The sequence below is a fragment of the Dryobates pubescens genome, chromosome 2 (assembly GCF_014839835.1).
Source record: "Dryobates pubescens isolate bDryPub1 chromosome 2, bDryPub1.pri, whole genome shotgun sequence".
In the NCBI taxonomy this organism is placed as follows: domain Eukaryota; kingdom Metazoa; phylum Chordata; class Aves; order Piciformes; family Picidae; genus Dryobates; species Dryobates pubescens.
The window spans coordinates 52051493-52076484 of record NC_071613.1 but is presented as its reverse complement, the minus strand read 5'-3'; the positions used below and the strand labels follow the sequence as shown (position 1 = coordinate 52076484).

Sequence of the window (24992 nt, the reverse complement as noted above, 5' to 3'; positions counted from 1 at the left end):
GGTGACACAGAGGTACAAGTTAGCTTCAATAAAGGCTGAAAAGTGTCTCATTCTCCTGTGAAATTCCACATGTTCTGGTGGCATGGAGCCCTTGCAGAGCTGCTACAGCCATTAATCCCACTGCAGAAAATCCCAGATCCAGCACTGGGGGGGTTGGAAGGAACCTCTGGAGATCATCCACTCCAAAGCAGGGGCACCCACAGCAGCTTGCCCAGCAGCACAATGGCCAGCTGGGTTGGAAGCTCTCCAGAGAAGGAGACTCCACAACCTCTCTGGGCAGCCTGCTCCAGGCCTCCAGCACCCTCACACCAAACAACTTTCTCCTCATCTTCAGATGGAGCCTCCTGGCTTACAGATTGTGCCCATTGCCCCTTGGCACTACTGACAAGAGTCTGGCCACATCCTTTTGCTCTCTACAGGTCCTTTATCTCTTGCTGAGCATTGATCAGATGCCCTCTGGGGCTGCTCTTCTGTAGGCTCCACAGCCCCAGAGCTCTCAGCCTTTCCTCCTCACACAGATGCTCCAGGCCCCTCAGCATCTTTGGAGATCCTCCAGTAGATCCTTGTCTCTCCTGAACTGGAGAGGACCCAATACTCACCCAGGTGCCTGGGATGAGCTCTGTAAATGACAGTTGTGGAGCTGGTTAGTTAGTTTCAATCAATAGCTGTCCAAAGGAAGGCCTTGTTTAGGATTTTTTCATCCCAGAATAATTTCTCTAGCCTAAACAGAAGCCAGCTCAGGAGCTCTTTTTATTTTGTCAGTGCTCCCACACTAATTCTGACCTTTGGAAATGTCCACATCCCAGTTGGAGAACACAACAAACTGCTCAGAAATCACCTGGTTCTCTTGCAGGAGTTCCTGATCTAGTTGAGAATGCCTCTGCTTACTGCAGGGTTTGGACTAGGTGACCTTCAGAGGTCCCTTCCAGCCCAGACCATTCCCTAATTCTATGATTCTCTGATTCCCTCCCTTTGCACCATCTGATTGAGCTTCATCAGTCACCACACACATGGGTGGGTAGCTTCATTAGAAGTTTTGCAAGTCTGCTTATTGAGCTCAAGCTGCCTCATAGCACCATTCAGAGCTGCCTTTGAGTTTTGCCTGAACAGAAGCCAAAGAATCCAGTTTGCCCAGTAATTATCCTAACCTTTCCCAGGTATGTGTAGCTAGCAGCAGCTCCCAGGCTCTGAACATCTTCCTTCATCCAAGAAGGACTTCAAAATCCTGGGAGGATTTCATAGAATCAGAGAATTGGTTTGGTTGGAGAAGATCTTTAAGGCCATCGAGTCCTGGAACCATAGAATCTTTTATCCTTTATGGTGAGGGTGGTGAGACAGTGGAAGAGGTTGCCCAGGGAGGTGTTGAAGGTCAGGTTGGATGAGGCCTTGAGCAACTTGGGCTAGTGGAAGGTGTCCCTGCCCATGGGCAGGGAGGCTGGAACTAGATGATCTTTAAGCTCCCTTCCAACCCAAACCCTTCTGTGACCCTCTGGACTAGTGGAAGGTGTCCCTGCCTAGGGCAAAGGGTTGGAACTTGATGATCTTTAAGCTCCCTTCCAACCCAAACCCTTCTATGACCCTCTGGACTAGTGGAAGGTGTCCCTGCCTGTGGCAAAGGGTTGGAACTTGATGATCTTTGAGGCCCCTTCCAACCCAAACCATGCTCCTCCATGTTCTGGGGATGCTGAAACACCAGAAAATGTAGTTTGGAACTGGGTTTGAAAGGGAGCTGAGGGTAACACTGGGTGATTCCTGATTTCCAGGGCTCAACTTTGAGGCACCCAGGACCACTTTGAGGTGTCAGTGAGGCCCTGCTCTGCAACATGAGCCTGAGGAGTGGCTGGGAGAATGAAGGATTCCTGGCTGGAGATGATCTTTAGCACCCTGCACCCTGCCCCTGGTGTGTTATCTGTGACAGCCTTGTGCTCCCTTATCTCGCAGCGGTGGTGTGAAGCTTAATTAACTCATTAATCTTTCAAAGAACTGTGATCGTCTCAGATAAAAGACATCAGGCAAACTATCTGTTGTTCCTTCCATCACTATTGACAAGGGCATTAACTCCCTAGCACTGCCTGGGGCCTTAAAACCTTCTTTATTTAGGATATTGCAAGAATGTTAGGGTTTTAACAAAATAACAAAGGTAACAAATTCTGGGGTAACACCTTCCCTGCTGCCTGCAGAGTGAGAGTCAACACCTCCAGCATCACTCAGGTGGCCCTTCACAACCTCCAGTTTTCTTCCCAACCTTTTTTCTTCCAACCTCCAGTTTTCTTTCCAACCTCTTTTCATAGAATCACAGAATTGTCAGGGTTGGAAGGGACCTCAAGGCTCAGCCAGTTCCAACCCCCCTGTCATGGCCAGGGACACCTCACACTACAGCAGGTTGCTCACAGCCACATCCAGCCTGGCTGCAAACACCTCCAGGGATGAGGCTTCCACCACCTCCCTGGGCAACCTGTGCCAGGCTCTCACCACCCTCATGGGTAACAACTTCTTCCTCACATCCAGTCTCAATCTACCCATTTCTAGTTTGGTTCCATTCCCCCCCAGTCCTATCCCTCCCTGACACCCTCAAAAGTCCCTCCCCAGCTTTCTTGGAGCCCCCCCCTTAAGATACTTTTGTTCTTAATCTTTTTCCTTCCCAACGTCTTTTTCCTTTCCAAATGTCCTTTTTCCTTCCCAAATGTCCTTTTTCCTTCCCAACCTCTTTTTTTCTTCCTTTTATCTTCCCAACCTTTTTATTTCCCAAACTCTTTTCCCTTCCCAATCACATTTTTTCTTCCCAACCCCTTATTTTCTTCCCAACTACTTATTTTTTTCCCCAGCCTCTTCTTTTCTTCCCAACCTTTTTGCTTTCCAACCTCTTCTTTCCTTCCCAACCTCCATTTTTCTTCCAATCTTTATTCTTCCTAACCTCCATTTTTCATCCTAAATGCCTTTCCCCTCTAACCTCCTTTTTACCCTCCCCAACCTCCTTTTTCTCTCCTTAACCTTTTTTCCTCCTCAACCTCCTTTTTATTCCTCCCCAACCCCCTTTTTTTCTCCTCCAACCTCCTTTTTTTCTCCATACCTCCTTTTTTCTTCCATACCTCATTTTTTCTTCCCAACTTCATTTTTACTTCCCAAGCTCTTCCCTTCCCTTCCCTTCCCTCTTCTCTTCTCTTCTCTTCCCCTTCCCTTCTCTTTCCCTTCCCTTCCCTTTCCTTCCCTTCCCCTTTCCCTTCCCCCCTCCCTTTCCCTTCTTTCCCTTCCCCCCTCCCTTTCCCTTCTTTCCCTTTCTTTTTTCCCCTTCTCATTTATTTTCTTTTTCTTCTTCTTCTTTTCTTTTGGATCTCAGCCCTAAATTCCCATTTTCCTGGGTCATCATCACTGACTGATGCTCCATGGGGCAAGGCAGAGTGTAAGCAGGGACAGGGTGTGCCCTAGTTGTCAACATATTTAATTAGAATGAGCACATTTAATTAGTTTAGAGCACACAGAGGGAAAAGCTTTCCTGGGGATTCAGCTGGAGGATTGCGTGTGTGCAGCACACATCTCCCGGAGTGTCCTGAGCTGTGCCTCCAGCACAAGTGTCATCCTAAGCTAATTAAGAAGGTCATTTCCTAAATAATAATGCTCATCTCCTTGGCTTTTTCTCCCCCAGTTAATCTCCATGTGGACAGTTACCACCTCCTACCAACCAAAGCCAAAATTTTCTGCACCATCCCAGTAGAAATGCATGGCTCCCACCAAATCCCATGGCAGAGTGTGATGGTGCATCTGCTGCCAGCCACCAGCTTAGTGTTAGCAGCCTGATCACAGGCTCACAGGATGTTAGAGGTTGGAAGGGACCTCCAAAGATCATCAAGTCCAACCCCCGCTGCCAGAATCCAGCACAGGTCACACAGGAACACATCCAGATGGGGCTGGAAAGGCTCCAGAGAAGGAGACTCCACAACCCCTCTGGGCAGCCTGCTCCAGTGCTCTGTGACCCTCCCAGTGAAGAAGTTCCTCCTCATGTTGAGGTGGAACCTCCTGTGCTGGAGTTTCTATCCACTGCCCCTTGTCCTATCCCAGGGTGCAAGTGAGCAGAGCCTGGCCCCTCCTTCTTGACCCTCAGCCATCAGGTATTGATAAACATTGATTAAATCCCCTCTCAGTCTTCTCTTCTCCAGACTAAACAGCCCCAGGTCCCTCAGCCTCTCCTCAAAGGGCAGTGTTCCAGTCTGGTAGCTCTCCATTGGCCTCTCTTGAGTCTGAACTGGGGAGCTCCAAACTGGATGCAATATTCCAGGTGTGGCTCCACCAGGGCAGAATAGAGGGGGAGGAGAACATCCCTCAATCTGCTGGACACACCTCTCTTAATGCACCCCAGGATCTGGGGGGGTGTCCATGCTGACTGCAGGGGCGCTGGCCAAGATGACCTTTGAGGGTCCCTTCTAGCCCAGTGCAATCGGTGAATCCTCAGGTAGCTTGGTTCATGAGATCTACCAAAAGTCCTGAACTGCAGCAAAGGCAGAATTTCATAGCTAATGACTGAAAGCCTTTAATCACAGAATTAGAGAAGGCAGCAGTTTGGAAGTGAACCTCAAAAAGCAATGCCTGCTTTTGCTCCTCAGCTAGCTTCAAAGTCTAACCTTCAGTTTACCAAAGAAAATCAGCTCTACAGATTCACACAGATTGCATTGGGCTGGGAGGGAACACCAAAGGTTATCTTGTCCAAACCCACTGCAGTCAGGAGGGTCACCTCCAACTAGTTCAGGCTGCCCAGAGCCATATCAAGTTTGACCTTGACTATCTCCAGTGATGGGGCCTCAACCACATCCCTGAGCAACCTGTTCCAGTATTTCACCACCCTCACTGTGAAGAACTTCCTCCTGATGTCCAACCTAAATCTGCCCTGCTCCAGTTTCAAACCATTGCCCCTCATCTTATCCCCACAGGTCCTTCTAAACAGCCTTCACTCCCAGCCTTCCTCTCACTCACCTTCAGCTATTGAAATGCTGCTTTAAGGTGTCCCTGGAGACTTCTCTTTTCCTGGCTGAACAGCCCCAACCCTCTCACCCTGTCCTCATAGGAGAAGTGCTCCAGTCCTCTGATCATCTTTGTGGCCCTCTTTGGGACCTGCTCCAGCAGGTCCACGTCTCTCTTACGTTGGTGGTCCCATAGCTGGACACAGCCCTCCAGGTGAGGTCTCAGCAGAGCAGAGCAGAGTGGCAGAATCGCCTCTCCACCTGCTGGGCACTCTTGCTGCAGCCATTAGCCATCTGAGCTGCAGGTTACCATTGCTGGCTCATGTCCAGCTTCTCATCCACCAGCACCCCCAAGTCCTTCTCTGCAGGGCTGCTGCAGGATGATGATGATGGTAATTGTGTCCATAGGTGCGAGCTGGCACCATGCAGAGCACACCCCTGCAACGGGACACTAAGGCAAGGATGGACCCAAGGCAGCGATGAGCAGGAGGAGGAAGGGCAGCAGGGGTGTTGTCAGGAAGGTGAAAGCTGAGTGAAAATCGTTCTTCCCTGGCAGGATAATCGAATGTTAATATAAGACAGTGAGATATGGATTGGTGAGGGGTGACAGGAGGGGAATTAGGTCTTGACTGGAGAATAAAACAGCTAGCAGTGCAATACAGCACCGTCACCAAATGGGTCAATACCTGCTCAAGCTGGGCTGCGGAATTTTTGGCCAGCTCAGCTGCTGCAGACACACAGTTGCTCCCCCAAATAAAAGGCTTAATACCCAAAATGGTTAAAGCAACTATCATCATACTGCTGAAGCCAAAGGCATTGGTGCATGGTTGGACTTGATGGTCTTAAAGGTCTTTTCAAACCTTTACAATTCCATGATTGCCAAGGTCTGGGTTTGACCACCGCAACGCTTGAACGCTGTGTTGGAGAGAGCTTGCAGGGAGCCATAAAGAAAAGGAAAACAGAATCTGAAGATACCAGCCCCCAGATGGGGTTTTGATCAAACCCAACCTTTCTGTCCTCAAAGAACAAACCTTCATTGGGTTCAGTCAGTGAGGGTCCAGGTCTGCTGCTTAGAATAGAATAGAATAGAATTAACCAGGTTGGAAGAGACCTTCAAGATCACCACGTCCAACCCATCAACCAATCCAACACCACCCAAACAATTAACCCACGGCACCAAGCACCCCATCAAGTCTCCTCCTGAACACCTCCAGTGATGGTGACTCCACCACCTCCCCCAGCAGCCCATTCCAATGGGCAATCACTCTCTCTGTGTAAAACTTCCTCCTAACCTCCAGCCTAAACCTCCCCTGATGCAGCCTGAGACTGTGTCCTCTTGTTCTGGGAGCGATATGAAGGGGGCTGGCTGGGGGAAGAAGGGGGAGATTTCATCTCCACCCAGCAAACATTGTCATAGAATGGGTTGGGTGGAAAGGGACTTGTAAAGCTTATCCAGTCCAACCCCCCTGCACTCAGCAGGGACACCTGCAAATAGAGCAGGTTGCTCAGAGCCCCAGACGACCTGACCTGGAATGGGTCCAGGAATGGGGCATCTCCCACCTCTCTGGGCAGCCTGGGCCAGGCTCTCACCACACTCAGTGTCAAATATTTCTTTCTTCTCTCCAGTCTGAATCTCCCTCTTTTAGCTCAAACTGTTACCCCTTATCCTGTCACAACAGGCCCCGCTCAAAAGTCTGTGCCCAGCTTTCTGATCAGCCCTTTAAGCACTGAAAGGCCACCAGAAGGTTTCCCTGGAGCCTTCTCTAGGCTGAACAGAATCAGAGAATGATAGGAGTTGGAAGTGGCCTCTGGAAATAATCTAGTCCAAGCCCTCAGCCAGAGCAAGTTCATCCAGGACAGTATGGGTTGGTTCTGAGCTGTGAGCACACATTGCTGGCTCACATCCAGCTTTTCACCTCGTTGTTCTAATTTCAGTAGATCATAGAATGGGTTGGGTTGTAAGAGACCTTTCAGGTGATCCAGTCCACTGCCAGGTCACCACTAAACCATGGCCCTTAGCACCACATCCACAGGGCTTTAAAACACCTCCCGGGATGGGGACTCCGCCACTGCCTTGGGCAGCCTGGTCCAGGGCTTGACAGCCTTTCTGGAGAAAAAAATGTTCCTCGTGTGCAACCTAAACCTCCCCTCTCGGTCTGTGGGGGCTACAAGCAGGGCCGGGACTCTTTGAAAGCCCTTTAGTGTGGCCAGAAGGTTCCCGGTGAACCCAAACCAAAGCCCCGGAGCTGCAGGGTGTCTCTCAGCCGGACACCAGCGACCTGGGGACACGCAGCCCGTGCCCCGCAGCCCCCCAAGCTCCCGCCCGAGGAGGCCGGCCGGGGCTGGCCGCAGCGCTGCGAGGTAAAATGGACGCCGAGGGGTCTCCGCCACCCCCGCGGCGGGCCCGCAGCCGGCCCCTTCCCCCTTGGACAACGGCAGGGGGACTACGAGTCCCATCGCGCCTCGGGCCGGGGGCGGAGCGGGGCTTTGTGCGGGGCCGGGGCGGCATGCGGGGGAGCAGCAGCCGCCGCCGCCGCCGAGCCGCAGCCGGAGCGAGCCCGCCCCGGGGGGAGGGCGAGGGCGGCGAGCCATGACGGGCGGCGGCGCCGCCGCGTTCCGCCGTCGGTGCTAGAGGGCGACCGCGGGGCGCGGAGCCCGCCTGGCTCGGCGGCGCGGAGCGCGGAGGCAGCGCGGAGGGGCCGCCGCCGGGGCCGCTGCTGCTGCTGCCGCTGCCGCCGCAGCCGCCGCCGCCGCCATGGGCAACGCGGGGAGCGTGGACTCGCAGCAGACGGAGTTCAGGGCGCACAGCGTGCCCCTCAAGCTGCCCATGCCCGAGCCCGGAGAGCTGGAGGAGCGCTTCGCCGTCGTCCTGGTGAGTACCGGCCCCATTGTCTGTGGGGAGCGGGGTCGTGCGGTCGGGGACGGGGCGCCGCGTTTCGCCCGCTGCCTTCCGCCCGCGGGCCTCTGCGGAGGGGCCGGGGAGGACTTGCGGGGCCCCGCGGTGGCCGCGGGGAGGTGGGCGTGTGTGCGCGGAGGGCGGCTGAGAACCGGGGAAAAGTTGGGAGACCGAGACGGGAGCTGCCCCGCCGCGCTCTCCCCCCGGCGGCCGAGGCCGCCCCAGCCCGGCCGGGGCACAGGTGGGCTCGGCGGGGCGGTGCCGCCCGCGGCACCCCGGGGCCCGGCCGGAGGCGGCGGGACGGGGCCGCGGCGGGGCTGGGGATGGGCTGCGGGAGGACGGACACAAGGCGTGTGTGCCGGCTGCGGCTCTTTGTCTCGGGAGCCCCCAAAGAGCCGCCTTCCCCCGAGCCGAGGCGCTTCCCCCGCGGCGGGGGCCAAGCGCTGAGGCGCAGCCGGGAGGGTCCGGCCCGGGGCGGCTCGCTGGCGGTACCGGCCCCGGCGGAAAGGCCGGTGCGGGAGTCGGTGGCCGCGGCGAGACTCGGTGCGGCCTCGCCTCGGCCTGGCGGCTTCCAGGAGGCCGGGCTGGAAGGGGCCGGAGCCCTTCGGTCGGTGGGACCCTGCCCCGGACACCTCGGTCCTGCCGTCCTCCCGTCCCCGGCGTCTGTATGCGGCTCAGCGGGGCTGGTTCTGGGCGTTTCTGTCAGTTTCGGGTCTATATCGCTGTTTTCCCCTCACCTGAGCATTGCGATTGGCCGTTTGGGATCACCCTCCTATCAGAACTTCCCAGGGAGAGCAGTGCTTTGGTTGGACCCGGTGAGCTTGAAGCTCTTTCCCCACCTAAACGACTCTGGGATTCCCTTGGTGCTGCTTTGGGCGAACGTCCTGGTTTCCTTCGGGTGTCTAGCACGAGTATATTTAAACAGCCCGTCAGTTCTTCCAGGTCCTTATTTACTTCTGAGCCGTGTTCGGGTGAAAAGCAGAAGCTGCAGAAGGACTCCAACCCATGTGCATGCCCTGCCCTGCCTTCCCTTAGTGCCATGTGAAGCCCAGCAAGGCGAGCTGCTGCCAGAGTGATCCCTGTGTCAGAGACTAGAGCAAACCCTCCCCGTCTTGGAAGTAACTCCTGGTGTGGACTGAGGATTCACAAACTGGTGTGTTGGGGATTATTTCTGGTTAGACCCAATTAGATTATCATGTCTAAGAAAAGAATAAGCCTATTCAGGCAGGAACCCCCACTGATGAGCCAAATGGCGAGTGAGATGTTACGATTATTAGGCACAGTGGAGAAAAAGCCTGAGCTCACAGAGCTCGTGTTGGGGAAACCCGAGGCCCTTTTGCAGATGGGAGATGCACCCCCTGCAAGCAGCACATGGCTCAGAATCCAGTCCTGATTCATCCTAACCGTGATGGGCTGTGTCAAAAGCAGGGTGACCGGCAGGATGAGGGAGGTGATTCTGCCTCTCTGCTCTGGTGAGACCTCACCTGGAGTACTGTGTCCAGGTCTGGTGCCCCCAGCAGAAGGACATGAAACTGGTGGAGTGGGTCCAGAGGAGGCCATGAAGATGATCAGAGGGCTGGAGAACCCCCACTATGGGGACAAGCTGGGAGACTTGGAGCTGTTCAGCCTGGAGAAGAGAAGGCTCCAGGGAGAACTCAGAGCAGCTTTCCAGTACCTGAAGGGGGCTGCAGGAGAGCTGGGGAGGGACTTTTTGAAGGGCTTGTAGTGACAGGATGAGGGGCAATGGCTTTGAGCTGGAAGAGGGGAGCTTCAGAGTGGGTTTGAGGAAGAAATTCTTTGCAGTGAGGGTGGTGAGACACTGGAGGCTGCCCAGGGAGGCTGTGGATGCCCCCTCCATGGAGGCATTCAAGGCCAGGCTGGATGAGGCCTTGAGCAAGCTGGGCTAGTGGGAGGTGTCCCTGCCGCATGGCAGGGGACACTTGAACTAAATGATCTTGAAGGTCCCTTCCAACCCAAACCACTTTATGAATCTATGAATAACCAACCAGAAGGGTGCCTGGCTTCATTTGTGATGCCTGCTCTGTGGGAGAAAATTCGCAGGCTTGAGATAGGAGCAATCGATGAGATCAGTAAAAGGAAGAGACACCACTTGGGAGAGCAGAGTGTGCTAGATGTGTGTAACATAAATACAGGAGATAACAGGACCATGCCTGTGATCTCTTGAGGTACTTGAAAGGAGGAGATGGCATCTGTTTTTAGGAGATAGACTTAAATTAATGGCCAGGGGATGAGTGCTGTAGCGTTGATGGGGGGGAGCAGGGCTGTGCAGACACATCTGTGCCAATGGGGTGTTGGGTGGTCTCCTCCCATTGGGGTGGAGGGTGGGGTGGAAGCTGCAAGATGGGAGGCAGTTGGATGATCTCAGAGGTCTTTTCCAGCTGAAACAGTTCTGTGGGCCCCCAAATGCTGCTGCTGGAGCAGCCAAAAAGCACCCTCAGTCTGTTCTCAAAGCCAGCTGAGGATGGCTGATGTTGGTTGCAGCTTCCAGGAAACATCTGACCAGGGTATGAAAGAATAAACTCTTAGGCTGTTATTAGTTCATTTACTCATGTGGCTCTGAGGAGAAGATGACTGTGCCACTGGTCAAACCCCAGAAAGGGGTAGGCAGGAGAGCAGAAGGAATTAATGAGGAAGGAATGGTGACTGGTGGGGGGGTTGGGAGCGGTGGGGGGGGAAGCATGAGGAATATCTTCTGTAGGGAGAGAGAGTCAGGAACTGAGAGTGTGGAGAAGGAGATGCTGAAGGTTGTAAGACTAAATCTCACCTTCTTTACATGCTGTCTTAAGAAATTAGGCTGGCAGAAGCATGGCTGGCACACTCTGAGAGCCCTGGTGAGGTCCTGAGGGGCTTTGCTGCCAATAGTCATTTTCTGATCACTAATGAAGTTTCCAAGAGCGCTTTTGCCGTTGATGAACACCCAGCTCCCTCATGTACCCAGCAGGTACGTCGTTGTCACACCGAGGAGTTCCTGTGTGCAGTGTGGGAAAGGTTCCTCCTGTGCAGCCTCACAAAAGGATTTTGAAGTTTTGATTCTTTCCTCCTTGCGCAGAACCAGCCCAGTGAGCCATAGCCCTCTAAAACACGTGCATGCCCACAAGGAGGGTGCAGCTTGGCTGGGTTTGTACCACAAAGTGCTGTGCTGTTGGTTCAGCACAGAATCTTCAGACACAGAATCACAGAATGGTTTGGGTTGGAAGGGACTTTGAAGATCATCTAGGTCCGACACCCCTGCCACGGGCAGGGACACCTCCTAATAGACCAGGACGCTCAAGGCCTCATCCAACCTGGCACTGAACACACTATCCTGATCTTCAGCACCTCTGTGGTCCCTTCAGCAAGGGGGTGGCCAAGCATGGAGGTCATGCATGTATGTGCTCACTTGTGTTTGCTGGGTTCTTAGAAGAGTGAATCTTGAGGAAGGCCTCTGGTGAAGGGGTTTGTCCACTTCAAATGTACATTATCAGCTTAAGCTGCCTTGGTTGGCCTCAGTCTTATGAGGTTTGAGGTGCACAAGTTGCAGGAGATGATGGGAAGTGCTCCAGGTCACAATGTTTTGGTGAAGCTTTGAGTTCTAACTGTGCTAATAAGCTCCTCCAGACTGTTATCAAGGACATGCTGAACAATGTATGCAGTGGTGTCTGACCAAGGTGGACAGCAGTGCTGGGTCTGGCTGCATCAAACCTCTTGGTCCACTGTGATCTGTGTCTCCTGGTACCATTTTTGGGACTGGTGCAGTAAAAGTGCTTCCCTGGCTTGCTTGTTGCATGGAGATCTGTACTTCTCCCTGCTAGTGAAGACCAGGGTCTGTGTGTTTGAGGAAGGTAAATTTGGTGGGGTATACTTGCAGGAGAAAAATGAGGAGGATAAGCCAGGGGAGATCCAGGTTTGTGTCTGTGAGCTAAGTGTTGCTTTTCCATCGCTCTCAAAGCGCTGTGAAGCCTCCCCTTGTGCTAGCATGTGTGAAATAATTCCCTCAGCCTCAGGGTTACACAAGAGTGTAAAGTCCAGGGAGGTGCTGGAGTGTTACTGCCACCAAGTTCTGATTTGCCTGTCAGGGATTCTGGATGAACTGGGAGCTGGAGCCTGGCTCTGGTGCTGACTTTGAGCTTGCCAGCTCTGGGTTTCCATATATAGATTCATAGAATGGTTTGGGTTGGGAGGGACCTTCAAGATCATCAGCTCAAATCCCCCTGCCCTGGGCTGAGACACCTTCCACTAGCCCAGGTTGCTCAGGGCCTCATCCAGCCTGGCCTTGAACACTCACAGGGACAGAGCATCTACAACCTCCCTGGGCAACCTCTTCCAGTGTCTCACCACCCTCACTGCAAAGAATTTCTTCCTCAAATCCACTCTAAATCTCCCCTCCTCAGGCTTCAATCCATTTCTCCTCGTCCTGTCACTCCAAGCCCTGTCAAAAGTCCCTCCCAGCTCTCCTGTGCCCTGCTTCAGGTGCTGAAAGGCAGTTACGAGGTCTCCCCAGAGCCTTCTCTTCTCCAGGCTGAACAGCCCCAACTCTCTCAGCCTGTCCCCACAGGGGAGGTTCTCCAGCTCTCTGATCATCTTCATGGCCTGTTCTGGACCTGCTCCAACAGTTCCATGTCCTTGTGCTGGGGGCATCAGAACTGGATGCAGTACTAAAGGTGGGGGTCTCATGAGTGCAGAGGGGAGAACAGAGCAGAGTGTCTCCAGGAACCTCTTGCAGTTGTCCCTTCCCCAGGACACTCATTTTTCCTTCTCAGCTCAGGTGGATTTTTCTCCTGGCTTTATCCTATGAGAGCTCATTGCTCTCTACAACATCCTGACAGGAGATTGGAGCCAGGTAGGGGTTGGTCTCTTCTCCTTAGTATCAGGTGATAGATTGAAGGGAAATGACCTGAAATTGTGCCAGGGAAGGTTGAGGTTGGAGATGAGGAACAATTCCTTTGCTGCAAGAGTGGTCAGGCATTGGAACAGGCTGCCCAGGGGGGTGGTGGAGTCACCACCCCTGGAGGTGTTCAAGAACTGTGCGGACTTGGCACCTGGGGACATGGTTTAATGGCCACAGTGGTGTTGGGTTGCTGGTTGGACTGGATGATCTTGGAGGTCTTTCCCAACCCAACCAGTTCTGTGATTCTGTGGCACGTGAGTGCTCATCTCTGGTCACCAACCCTTTGCCGCACAGGACAGCGGTGGTGAGTGTGTGTGAGCCAAGCCTGCTGAATGTGTCTGCAGCCCTTCTGGCACCGTCCTCTGGTGGAGCAAGTGGTGAGTTTGGAGATGTGGGGGTAAAATCCAGGCTTTCCAGCTCCTGCAGCAGGGTGGTCTTCCTCTGAAGCGGTACCGGGGCTGCACGTTTGCACATGACACGTGGTTTGGAGGAAGCAGCCAGGCCGAAGTTGGCAGGGTAAATGGTTGCCTAATGAGCTGTGATTGACATAATTTGACTGCTGGATTAGGAATCTGCGGTGAGGTGAACAGGAAATATCCTCTTACCCCCACCAAGAGCTGTTTCGTTTTACAACGGAGCCTTCTGTGCCCGGGCCTGAGGGAAATGTCTGCAGGGTGAGGGGAACGCGGAGGGAGGAGGAGGCGGCGGTGGTGTTTGCTGTCCTGCTCCTGGCCCTGCTGTGCTCTGTCCTGCTTCCTACCTGGAGGCAGAGCATCAGCTCTGCTCCTGCTGCATGCTTGCTGAAAGGACCTTCTCCATTCCTCCAGCACTTCCTTCTCCACGGTGGATTGGATCCCCGCGTGGTTTTCCGTGCTGGGCGAGGGAGTTTCGGGGTCTGTCGCTGAAGAATTTGAAAGCTCAGTGTGAAAACTCTGTAACATTTCCCAGCTGTTTTCCATTCCCCTTCCTAATCCTCTATCAAATATATTATACATTGTTTTATAAGATGTGGGATTTGGAGTCTGCAAGTGATTAAAGAGCATGACATGGTTGCAGGAGATGCCTGTGAGGTACTGTTGGTTCCCTTGCTTTGGTGGGACACAGGATTCCTTAGTAATTCCTGAGTTTGACAGAGCTCTTGGGCAGGTTTCGGTTGAGGTCCTGCACTTGGGGGTAATTTGTATTGTTTTCATGGAATTTGAAGGCAATCCTAGTTCAGAGACACGGAACTAGGTTTAGGAAAACCCTCAGGAAAAGGAGAGCTCTGAGATTCAAATATTGAAAAGGCTGGCTGTGTTCTCACCTTCAGAGGTGATTCTCCCCCTCTGCTCCACTCTGCTGAGACCCCACCTGCAGTACTGTGTCCAGTTCTGGAGCCCCTAGCACAGGAAGGGTCTGGAGGTGCTGGAAGGTGTCCAGAGAAGGGCCACAAGGATGAGCAGAGGGCTGGAGCTGCTCTGCTGTGAGGACAGACTGAGGGAGTTGGGGCTGTTCAGTCTGGAGAGGAGAAGGCTCTGAGGAGACCTCATTGTGGCCTTCCAGTACCTGAAGAGGGCTACAAGAAAGCTGGGGAGGGACTTTTGAGGGTGTCAGGGAGTGATAGGACTGGGGGGAATGGAACCAAACTAGAAATGGGTAGATTGAGATTGGATGTGAGGAAGAAGTTGTTCCCCATGAGGGTGGTGAGAGCCTGGCACAGGTTGCCCAGGGAGGTGGTGGAAGCCTCATCCCTGGAGGTGTTTGCAGCCAAGCTGGATGTGGCTGTGAGCAACCTGCTGTAGTGTGAGGTGTCCCTGGCCATGGCAGGGGGGTTGGGACTGGCTGAGCCTTGAGGTCCCTTCCAACCCTAACGATTCTGTGATTCTTTGACCTTTGCCAGGCTTCTGCCTCTGGACTGTTTCCTCCAGCTCTTCAAAATGATTCAAGCATTGACACCTTTTTGCTTGAAGAAGCAATCCAATAAGTCATGTTGCTAAAGGTATGATTTTCTGAGAGAGTGGATTCCCAGAGGGAGTTTGCTGGGTGGTGACACGTCTGTGGAGCTGCCTGGGAAATCAGCGAAGGGCATGTGTAAGTTTTTCCACCTGGAGAGCAGAGGAGAGTATTTTTGGTAAAGCTCTTTATTTTTGAGTGTCTGGACCACAGGGATACTATGGTGGGCACTTGGCTGCTTAAGCAAAAGTCAGTCCCATTCCTGAAATTAATACAGCTTCTGGAAACCTGGAAGGCTTAACAAATGCCTGAGCTGATGTAGGTGAATTTTCTTTCTGGGTACCGTTCCCCCCTACAAACTAATCTCAATGTATCAGGCTATAATGATGAAGGTGTGAACCCATCCTGTCAAGCTCTGTGTGTCTCTTTCTCTTAATACCCTGAGAGACGGCAGCAGGCTCTTGTCACAAAGCCCAGTTGAAAGGGATTGCTCTTTGATGGCCACAAAGCTGAGTGTGTTGGCCACTTAAGGGCTGTCCCAGGAGGGGGCTGCTGCTGGGGGGCTGCTGGCAAGGGCATCCCAGTTGGATGTGAAAGCCTCAATTTGTGAGCCCGGTTATGGAAATGATGGCAAAGAGGTTTCCTAATGCTTTTTGTTGGCGCTCTATAAACCCATCATCATGTCGTCCTTCCCTCCAGATGACTCTGTGCTTTCGTCTGAGGTCAGCAGGTCAGTCAGCTTGCCCAGGGACAGCAGAAGGAGGTGAGGTGCAGTCTGTCAAACTGGCAGGATTGTTACTTTTATTTCTTTAGCTGAGTGTCCTGGTGTGAGCCAGAGCAGAGCCAGTTCTGCTCAGGGCTGGGACTTCCCAGCTCAGGCTCTGCTCACTGAGGCACTTGATGAAGTCCAGGGCAGGGTGGCACAGCCAGGGGCTGCTTCTAGCAGGCAGAAGCTGATGGGAGAGGTCCTGCCAAGGGCTGCCTGCAGAAAGGCTCTGCCTGAGACTTGCTCCTCTGCACACCAAGGGCACTGCCACAGCTTCTGCCACAGCCTGGGGGGTGCAGCAAGGCAGAGGTGGCAGCTGTGGGGAGGAGCAGCCAGGACAGGGGACCCTCAAGTGCCCAACAAGGGATTGCAGCCCATGGATGGCATCTTCAGGAGCAAGCTGAGGGATGCCCAGGGCCAAGCCTCTTCTTCCCTGGCTGGTGTCCTGGCAGGACTCTGTCCCTTCTGCCTTCCATCCCCATCCCTGTGTTCCTGAATTCACTTCCAGAATCCAGCTCCTCACATCTGCTGCTGAGATCAGTCTGGGACTTGCCAGTGCCTGTCCCAGCATCAGTGGTGCCAATGGTGCCATCATTGCCACCAGGGCTTGGGTTCTATGTTGGTTTGTCTCTCTTCCATGGCATTGTTCTTTCCATCCCAGCTGGTTGAGTTTCTTTCCCAGCCCATCAGCCTCTCTCCCTTCTTCCCTTTCTGTTCCCTTAGTGAAGGCAGAGGGCTTGCTGGAGAGCCTCTGGCCCTGCTCTAACTCTCGACAGTGTTCACAGAGTGTTTTTAGCGGAACAGAGCCTGCAGCTCCCATGCTCTCCTGCTGACAGCTAGCAGACCTCCTGCCTTTGCCCATGACCTGCACCATCATTTCTCCTCCAGTGCACTGAAGCCTTATCCAGCATCTCCACCAACTTCCTTAGCCATCTGTGCAGGGTAGAGGGGTTTTTATTTTATCTTCACAAGCAAGGTCATGCAGAGCTTGGCCCCGAGGTGTGAGATGGTCTCTTCTGTGATACTCGGAGGCAGTGGGTGATGCTCTGGGAAGAACCTGAGAGGCACCAAATGAAATTCAGAGTTTACAAGGTGATGTTAAATGAAGCAGTAGCTGTTGGATTGTGTTCAGTTGAATGATTTGGAGCCACTGGAGTCTACCTTGAGTCGTTCAGTTCCCAAGAAAGAAATCATTTTAGCTTTCCATGCGGTGTGAAAAGGTGTTCAGGCCTACAGGAACTTTTCCCTCCCCTGCACGGCAAAACCCAGCAGAAGCACACAACCAAAGAGAAAGCTTTGATTTCCCCCTGTGTTTGTTAACAAGCACCACCACCTACTTTTGTTTTTCTTCTATTTTTGCATCACTCAGCAGAGATGGTTGAACGGTTCCCACAACTTAGTGAGGAAGCCAATTCCTTTTCAAAAACAAATTAGCTGCCTCAAAGGTGATTTCTGTCAGCTCAGCTCCTGCTGTGGGTACTTAGGAGTGGAAGGGGATTATTTGTCATAGAATGGTTTGGGTTGGAAGGGACCTTAAAGATCATCCAGTTCTAACCCCCCTACCATAGGCAGGGACACCTTCCACTAAACCACCTTGCTCAAGGCTTGGTCCATCGTACTGAGGTTTGGGTGCTGGATGCTCTTCCAGCTGCAGAAGGGACTGACCTGCTGCTTCCTCTTGGATCACCACCACCTCTGTGTTGGACAGGGTCCAGACAAACTTTTACTCTTGTTTTAAGGTCTCTGCTTTTTGAATAGAATGGAATGGGGTGGAGTGGAGTGGAGTGGAATAGAATAGAATAGAATAGAATAGAATAGAATAGAATAGAATAGAATAGAATAGACCAGGTTGGAAGAGACCTTCAAGATCATCGTGTCCAACCCAACATCCAACACCATCTAATCAACTAAACCATGGCACCAAGCACCCCATCAAGTCTCCTCCTGAACACCTCCAGTGATGGTGACTCCACCACCTCCCTGGGGAGCCCATTCCAATGGCCAGTCTCTCTCTGTGTAGAATTTCTTCCTAACCTCCAGCCTAAACCTCCCCTGGTGCAGCTTGAGACTGTGTCCTCTTGTTCTGGTGCTGCTCCAGACCAGCACCAGTACAAGAGGACACAGTCTCAAGCTGCACCAGGAGAAGTTTAGGCTTGAGGTGAGGAGAAAGTTCTTCCCAGAGAGAGTTGTTAGCCATTGGAATGTGCTGCCCAGGGAGGTGGTGGAGTCACCATCCCTGGAGGTGTTCAGGAGGGGATTGGATGTGGCACTTGGTGCCATGGTTTAGTCATGAGGTCTGTGGTGACAGGTTGGACTGGATGATCTTTGAGGTCTCTTCCAACCTTGGTGATTCTGTGAAAAGGTGGTTTACATCTGCCATTTCAGTCTGTGAGGTCTTACCCTAAAGAGGTGAAGACCCCAGAGGAGTAGCTGGGCTTTTTGCTCTTGATTTGTAGCTTGGAAGACATCCCAAAGTGAAACCAGGCTTTGACATTCACTTTCAGATCTTTTCTTTAGTCACTGAGCTGTTACAACCAGACAAACCTAATGTCAGTTCCTTCTTTTGCCCTCAAAATCTGCTTTTAGTCTCGAGCTCTCAGCATTTCTGCTCATTTGTTCACTGTTGGAGCTGTTCTTCTTCCAAGTGGGGAACAGAGCAGTGAAGTGAACCCAGCCTGCTGGGGAACAGAGAATTGAAGTGAACCCGGCCTGCTGTTCATTTCTAGGAGTGGAAAGTCCCTGTGAGTGCTTTCAGTTTTACTTTGGCTTTTCTTTGCTGACCCAGGTACTGCAGCATGTGATGTTTGTTTTGAGCAGCAGCTTCTTGTGTGGCTGTGAGCTTGAGGTGCTGGGGGAAGGGTCTCCCAGGGCAGGTTTGGACTCCAGTGTCACCACTGCTACTTATGCCTCTCTACTCTGACTTAGTGAGGCCATGTCTGGAGTACTGGGTCCAGTTCAGGAGAGACAGGGAACTGCTGGAGAGAGTCCAGGGAAGGCTACAAAGATGCTGAGGGGCCTGGAGCATCTCTTAGAGGAGGAAAGGCTGAGAGCCCTGGGGTGTTGAGCCTGCAGAAGAGCAGCCCCAGAGGGGATCTGATCAGTGCTCAGCAAGAGCTAAAGGAGCTGTGGGGGGCAAGAGGCTGGGGCCAGACTCTTGTCAGTGGTGCCCAGGGACAGGACAAGGGGCAATAGAGGTTCCACCTGAAAATGAGGAGAAAGTTGTTTGGTGTGAGGGTGCTGGAGGCCTGGAGCAGGCTGCCCAGAGAGGTTGTGGAGTCTCCTTCTTTGGGGAGATTCTAAAGCCACCTGGCCATTGTGCTGCTGGGCAAGCTGCTGTGGGTGCCCCTGGTGTAGCAGGGGGTTGGACTGGATGATCTCCAGAGGTCCCTTCCAGCCCCTCACCATGCTGGGATTCAGGGGTTCTGTGAAATGATCTCATGGCTGCACTGATGGCCAGTGCTGACTCCTAGCATGGGTGGGGAGATTAAATGCACTTCTTTGGTTTTGCTGCAGATTCTGCTGCACAAGCTGATGTCAGCAGTCAGTGATGTCCCTTGGTGGAGGTCACTGCTGCTCACACCAGGCCTGGCAGCTGGTCATGAGCTGCCTTGTGCCTAACCAAATGCGAAGCTTTATGTGGAAGAACACCACCAGCTTGACTTCTTTTGAGCTCCTTATAAATCAAAGTGCCAAAAGGGTGCTCTTAACCAGGGTGATCTTGGATAACAGACTCAGTTAGGTGAGGCAGGGAGGGTACCCAGCTCTCCTGGAGGAAGCTGTGGAGAAGCACGTGCACGGGCGGCCATCGTGCCCTTGCATGGAGGAGGAACTGAAGAGCAATCCACAGCAAGACCAGCTGAATTATGCAGCACATGCTAATGCAGCATTGCTCTTCACCACCAGTTTATTTTTAAGTGCTTGGGCTGCCTCTTGAGTTTGAATTAAGCACATCATGATCAGGATCAAAATAACTTCCCAGTGTAGGAAGCCATAAAGAAAATGGCAAGAGATTGGATTGCTTTTCAGTGGTTTTCACTGGTTAGGCCACACCTTGAGTCCTGTGTCCAGTTCTGGGCTCCTCAGTTTAAGAAGGACATTGAGACTCTTGAATGTGTCCAGAGAAGGGCAACAAGGCTGGGGAGAGGCCTGGAGCACAGCTCTGTGAGGAGAGGCTGAGGGAGCTGGGGTTGCTTAGCCTGGAGAAGAGGAGGCTCAGGGGAGACCTTATTGCCCTCTACAACTACCTGAAGGGAGGTTGTATCCAGGTGGAGGTTGGTCTCTTCTGCCAGGCAAGCAGCACCAGAACAAGAGGACACGGTCTCAAGCTGTGCCAGGGGAGGTTTAGGCTGGAGGCTAGGAAGAAGTTCTTCCCAGAGAGAGTTGTTCGTCATTGGGATGTGCTGCCCAGGGAGGTGGTGGAGTCCCCATCCCTGGAGGTGTTCAAGAGGGGATTGGATGTGGCACTTGGAGCCATGGTTTAGTAGCCATGAGGTGTTGGGTGACAGGTTGGACTTGATGATCTTTGAGCTCTTTTCCAACCTCATTGATTCTATGATTCTAATGGTCACTTTTGAGGGCTGTGTCCGCTGCAGCTGTGTGTGACAGCACGTGGCTGTTTCAGACAGGCTTTGCAGGGTGAGGGTTGGTCCCCTGGGAGCAGTTTTGGATGCAGTATGCTCTGATGGGTTTTCCTACTGCTAGGAGAGGATGCCAGTGGCATCCTGGGCTGCAGCCAAAGAAGTGTGGCCAGCAGATGGAGAGAGGTGATTCTGCCACTGTGCTTTGCTGAGACATCACCTGGAGGACGCTGTCCAGCACAAGAGACATCGACCTGCTGGAGAGGGTCCAGAGGAGGCCACAATGATCAGAGTGCTGGAGCACCTCTCCTGTGGGAACAGCCTGAGAGGACTGGGGCTGTTCAGCCTAGAGAAGACTCTAGGGAGACCTTAGAGCAGCCTTCCAGTACCTGAAGGAGGCTAGAGGAGAGCTGGGGAGGGACTTTAGAATACAGAATTAACCAGGTTGGAAAAGACCTTTGAGATCATCAAGTCCAACCTATCACCCAACACCATCTGATCAACTAAACCATGGCACCAAGTGCCTCATCCAGTTTCTTTTTAACCACTTCTAGTGATGGTGACTCCACCACCTCTCTGGGCAGCACATTCCAATGGCCAATCTCTCCTACAAAACATCCAGCCTGAACCTCCCCTGGCACAGCTTGGGACTGTGTCCTCTTTTGACAAGGGCTGGGAGTGATAGGATGAGGGGCAGTGGCTTTGAGCTGGAAGAAGGGAGATTGAGGCTGGAGATTAGGAGGAAGTTCTTCACACTGAGAGTGTTAAAATACTAGAACAGGTTGCCCAGGGATGTGTTTGAGGCTCTGTCCCTGGGCACATTCAAGATCAGACTCATTGTGGCCCTGGGCAGCCTGCTGTAGCTGGAGGTGTCCCTGCTGACTGTGGGGGGCAGGGGGTTGGACAAGATGACCTTTGAGGTTCCCTCCCAGCCCTGTGCAATCTGTGTGAATCTGTAGAGCTGATTTTCTTTGATAAACTGAGGGTTAGACTTTGACACTAGCTGAGGAGCAAAAGCAGGCATTGCCAGTGTGAAATATGCTTCCAGGCAGAGGCTGTGGAGCAGCCCTCCTGACCCCTGGAAGACTTCCACACCGAGCACTGTGCGGCCGCACTGCAGACAAACTGAGCTGAATTATTGTTTGTTTTCTTCTTTGTTTGTTAGGAAGAGTGCATTTGGGAATTTGGTGTGGGAAGTAAGTGACACCAACTCATTGGATTTGATTTATAACTGTGTTAAAAAAAAACCCCAACCCAAACTAGCCCAAGCCTTCAGCAGCTCGGAGCTGCAGCATCAGTGGAGCCGAAGTCTGAGGAGGGCAGATTCAGACTGGAGATTAGGAAGAAATTCTTTCCAGTGAGGGTGGTGAGACACTGGAATAGGTTGCCCAGGGAGGTTGTGGATCCTGCCTCCCTGGAGATGTTCAAGTCCACACTGGATGAGGCCTTGAGCAAGCTGGGTTAGTGGGAGGTATCCCTGCCTATGGTGGGGGATTGTAACTAGGTGATCTTGAGTGTCCCTTCCAACCCAAATCATTCTATGAATCTAGGAAAGGCTGAGGCCAGTCAGGTAAAAGCACTTCCAGCTGCTGTCACTGCATTAATTTTTCATGGGTCACATCCTGCCCATGCCACTTCTGAAGGGTCAGTGTGGTAAAACCAGCTGGCTTTTAGGGCTTGGACTTCTCATGATGGCATCAGCTGACTCTGAAGAGCCACGCTCTTACCCACACAGCATTGTCACTGAGCAATCTCATGGTTCCTATCACATCTGCAGAAGGCTTCCAGGCCTAGAGGTGGTGAAGGGTTCATGATGTTCACCCCTGTTTCACTTGAATATTCACAGGCTCACAGGATATCAGGGGTGGGAAGGGACCCAAGGAGATCATCAAGTCCAACCCTCCTGCCAGGGCAGGACCATACACTCTGGCTCAGGTCACAGAAGAATGCATCCAGCCAGGCCTTGAAAGTCTTCAGAGAAGGAGACTCCACAACCCCTCTAGGAGCCTGTTCCAGTGCTCTGTGACCCTTACAGTAAAGAAGTTCCCCCTTGTGTTGAGGTGGAATCTCCTATGCTGCAGCTTACATCCATTGCTCCTTGTCCTATCCCAGGGTGCAAGTGAGCAGAGCCTGTCCCCTCCCTCCTGACCCCCAGCCCTCAGACATTGATAAACATTGGTTAAATCCCCTCTCAGTCTTCTCTTCTCCAGAGTAATCAGCCCCAGGGCTCTCAGCCTCTCCTCACAGGGCAGTGCTCCAGTCCCCTAACCATCCTCGTAGCCCTCCGCTGGACCCTCTCCAGCAGATCTCTGTCCCTCTTAAACTGGGGAGCACAGAACTGAGCACAGTATTCAAGATGAGGTCTCACCAGGGCAGAATAGAGAGGGAGGAGAACCTCCCTGGATCTGTTATTGTTTTACTTCCATTCATTGTTTTGATCATCTGCTTTGTACTTTCAATAACTCAAGGATCCCAGTATGGGGGGGGGGGGGGGGGGTTGGAAGGGACCTCTGGAGGTGCAGGGGCACCCACAGCAGCTTGCGCAGGGTCCCTATGTCCAGCTGGGTTTGGAAGCTCTCCAGACAAGGAGACTCCACAACCTCTCTGGGCAGCCTGCAACAGGCCTCCAGCACCCTCACACCAAACAACTTTCTCCTCACCTTCAGATGGAACCTCCTGGCTCCCAGTCTGTGCCCACTGCCCCTTGTCCTGCCCCTGGGCACCACTGACAAGAGTCTGGCCCCAGCCTCTTGCCCCCCACAGGTCCTTTAGCTCATGATAAGCATTGAGAAGATCCCCACCATCCCCTCAAGCTCAACATTCTGTATGTATATGTTGGAAAATAGAAGCACTAATTTGTCCCAGGCTTTGTCTCTTCCTAAAATAACCTCCCAGTGCCTTCCCCCAGTGTTTCATTCCATCAGGGCTTGGGTGATGTCTAACTTGCCCGTGCTCCATCACGACTAACGTGCTGCATGAATTCAACATGTGTTGCTTTCCCATTTACCATGAGATCTCCAACAAAACAAGTGTTTGTCTTCTGCAGCTCTGCAGCCTTAAACATATATTTGGGGAGGATATTCATGAAGCACCACAATAGTCCCATTGTGCAGGACATGAATGGGCCTCTGATGAGAGCCGAGCGATGCGTGGACCTCCTGGACTCTGCCTTGCATCTCTTGAGAGCAACTGTGTGTACTTGGTCATCAGCTGGAAACGTGCCCAGCCCCTTGGAGAGGCAACTGGGGACACCTCCACATAATACCCTGAGGTCATTTACCCTGGGAAATGTCCTGTGGTGTGCTGGGACTGGTTGGGGGATGGCAGCCAGCACAGCCTGTGTCTTGGAGGAAACACCCATGTCAGAACGATCCTGGGTGTCTGCTGTGAGCCAGAGCAGAGCCAGTTCTGCTCAGGGCTGGGACTTCCCAGCTCAGGCTCTGCTCACTGAGGCACTTGATGAAGTCCAGGGCAGGGTGGCACAGCCAGGGGCTGCTTCTAGCAGGCAGAAGCTGATGGGAGAGGTCCTGCCAAGGGCTGCCTGCAGAAAGGCTCTGCCTGAGACTTGCTCCTCTGCACACCAAGGGCACTGCCACAGCTTCTGCCACAGCCTGGGGGGGGCAGCAAGGCAGAGGTGGCAGCTGTGGGGAGGAGCAGCCAGGACAGGTGACCCTCAAGTGCCCAACAAGGGATTGCAGCCCATGGATGGCATCTTCAGGAGCAAGCTGAGGGATGCCCAAGGCCAAGCCTCTTCTTCCCTGGCTGGTGTCCCAGCAGGACTCTGTCCCTTCTGCCTTCCATCCCCATCCCTGTGTTCCTGAATCCACTTCCAGAATCCAGCTCCTGAATCTGGTTCCCATCTGCTGCTGAGATCAGTCTGGGACTTGCCCAGTGCCTGTCCCCAGCATCAGTGGTGCCAATGGTGCCCTCATTGCCACCAGGGCTTGGGTTCCCTGTTGGTTTGTGTCTCTCTGTCTCTCTTCCATGGGATTGTTCTTTCCATCCCAGCTGGTTGAGTCTCTTTCTCAGCCTCTCTTCCTTCTTCCCTTTCTCTTCCCTTTTGTGAAGGCAGAGGGCTTCTTGGAGAGCCTCTGGCACTGTTCTGGTGGCCAGCCCTGCCCTGGTGGCCAGCCCTGCCCTGGTGGCCAGCCCTGCACTGACCTGTGACACTCCTGGAAGACTCCTAGATTTCTTTCATCCTGTTGCCTCAACAACACAGAAGGAGCAGCCTTGACTGTGGCCTCCTGCCCTTCCAGAAGTTGTGTCCTTGTCCAGTGGGCAGGGCTGGTGATGGCAGCAGGAGCCCAGATTGTTGCCCATGTTGTCTGTGATGTTTGTGATCTTTTCTGGCCAGGTGCTGGCTGAGGGCAGGAGTTGCTCCTGGACAGAAGATCTTTGAGATGACCAGAAGCAGTGTTTCCCTTTTTCTTTCTTTCCTGTGTGTTTGGGTGTCATGGGAGAGATCTTAAAAGACAACAGTTGTTTGGGGTTCTAATAAGATGTTCTTTATGACTATAAAAGGACTTGGGGTGAATATATAGGCTGTGCATCTGTTCCTTGTTTCTCTGGGATGTGACTCTGCAGTTGAGGCCAAAAATGAAGGATAGAATGTTGTAGAGATTGGCAAAGTTCCCCAGGTCTTTCAGAAGCCAGTCATTAAAATCAAGAAGCTAATTGTTCAGTCCCAAATATTCTGGTTGTTCATCCATCTGGTGCTCCAGAATGTCCCTCTGCTGACTCCTCTTGTTCTGCTTTCCACTTTTCATCCCCTCAGAGTGGCAAATGAATCAAAACACAGAATCATCACAGAGTGTAGGAGCTGGAAGGGACCTCTGGAGATCAAGCAGGCTCACTTAGAGAAGGTCACACAGCAGCATGTCTCAGGTGGGTTTTGAAAGTCTTCAGAGATGGAGACTCCACCACATCCCTGGGCAGCCTGCTCCAGGGCTCTGCCACCCTTAAATTAAAGAAGCTCCTCCTC

At 52.9% G+C, this 24992-nt stretch overlaps 1 protein-coding gene across 2 annotated transcripts in view; it reads left to right on the top strand.

Moving 5' to 3' along the window:
• The first annotated feature begins 7707 nt into the window (after positions 1 to 7707).
• The window catches only part of FMNL2 (formin like 2), a 194968-nt gene continuing 177683 nt past the window's right edge, over positions 7708 to 24992 (top strand). For both annotated transcript variants that reach the window (XM_054177567.1, XM_054177575.1), the window contains exon 1: positions 7708 to 7824. In XM_054177567.1, coding sequence (XP_054033542.1) covers positions 7708 to 7824 — 117 coding nt within the window. The remainder of the gene's footprint in view (positions 7825 to 24992) is intronic.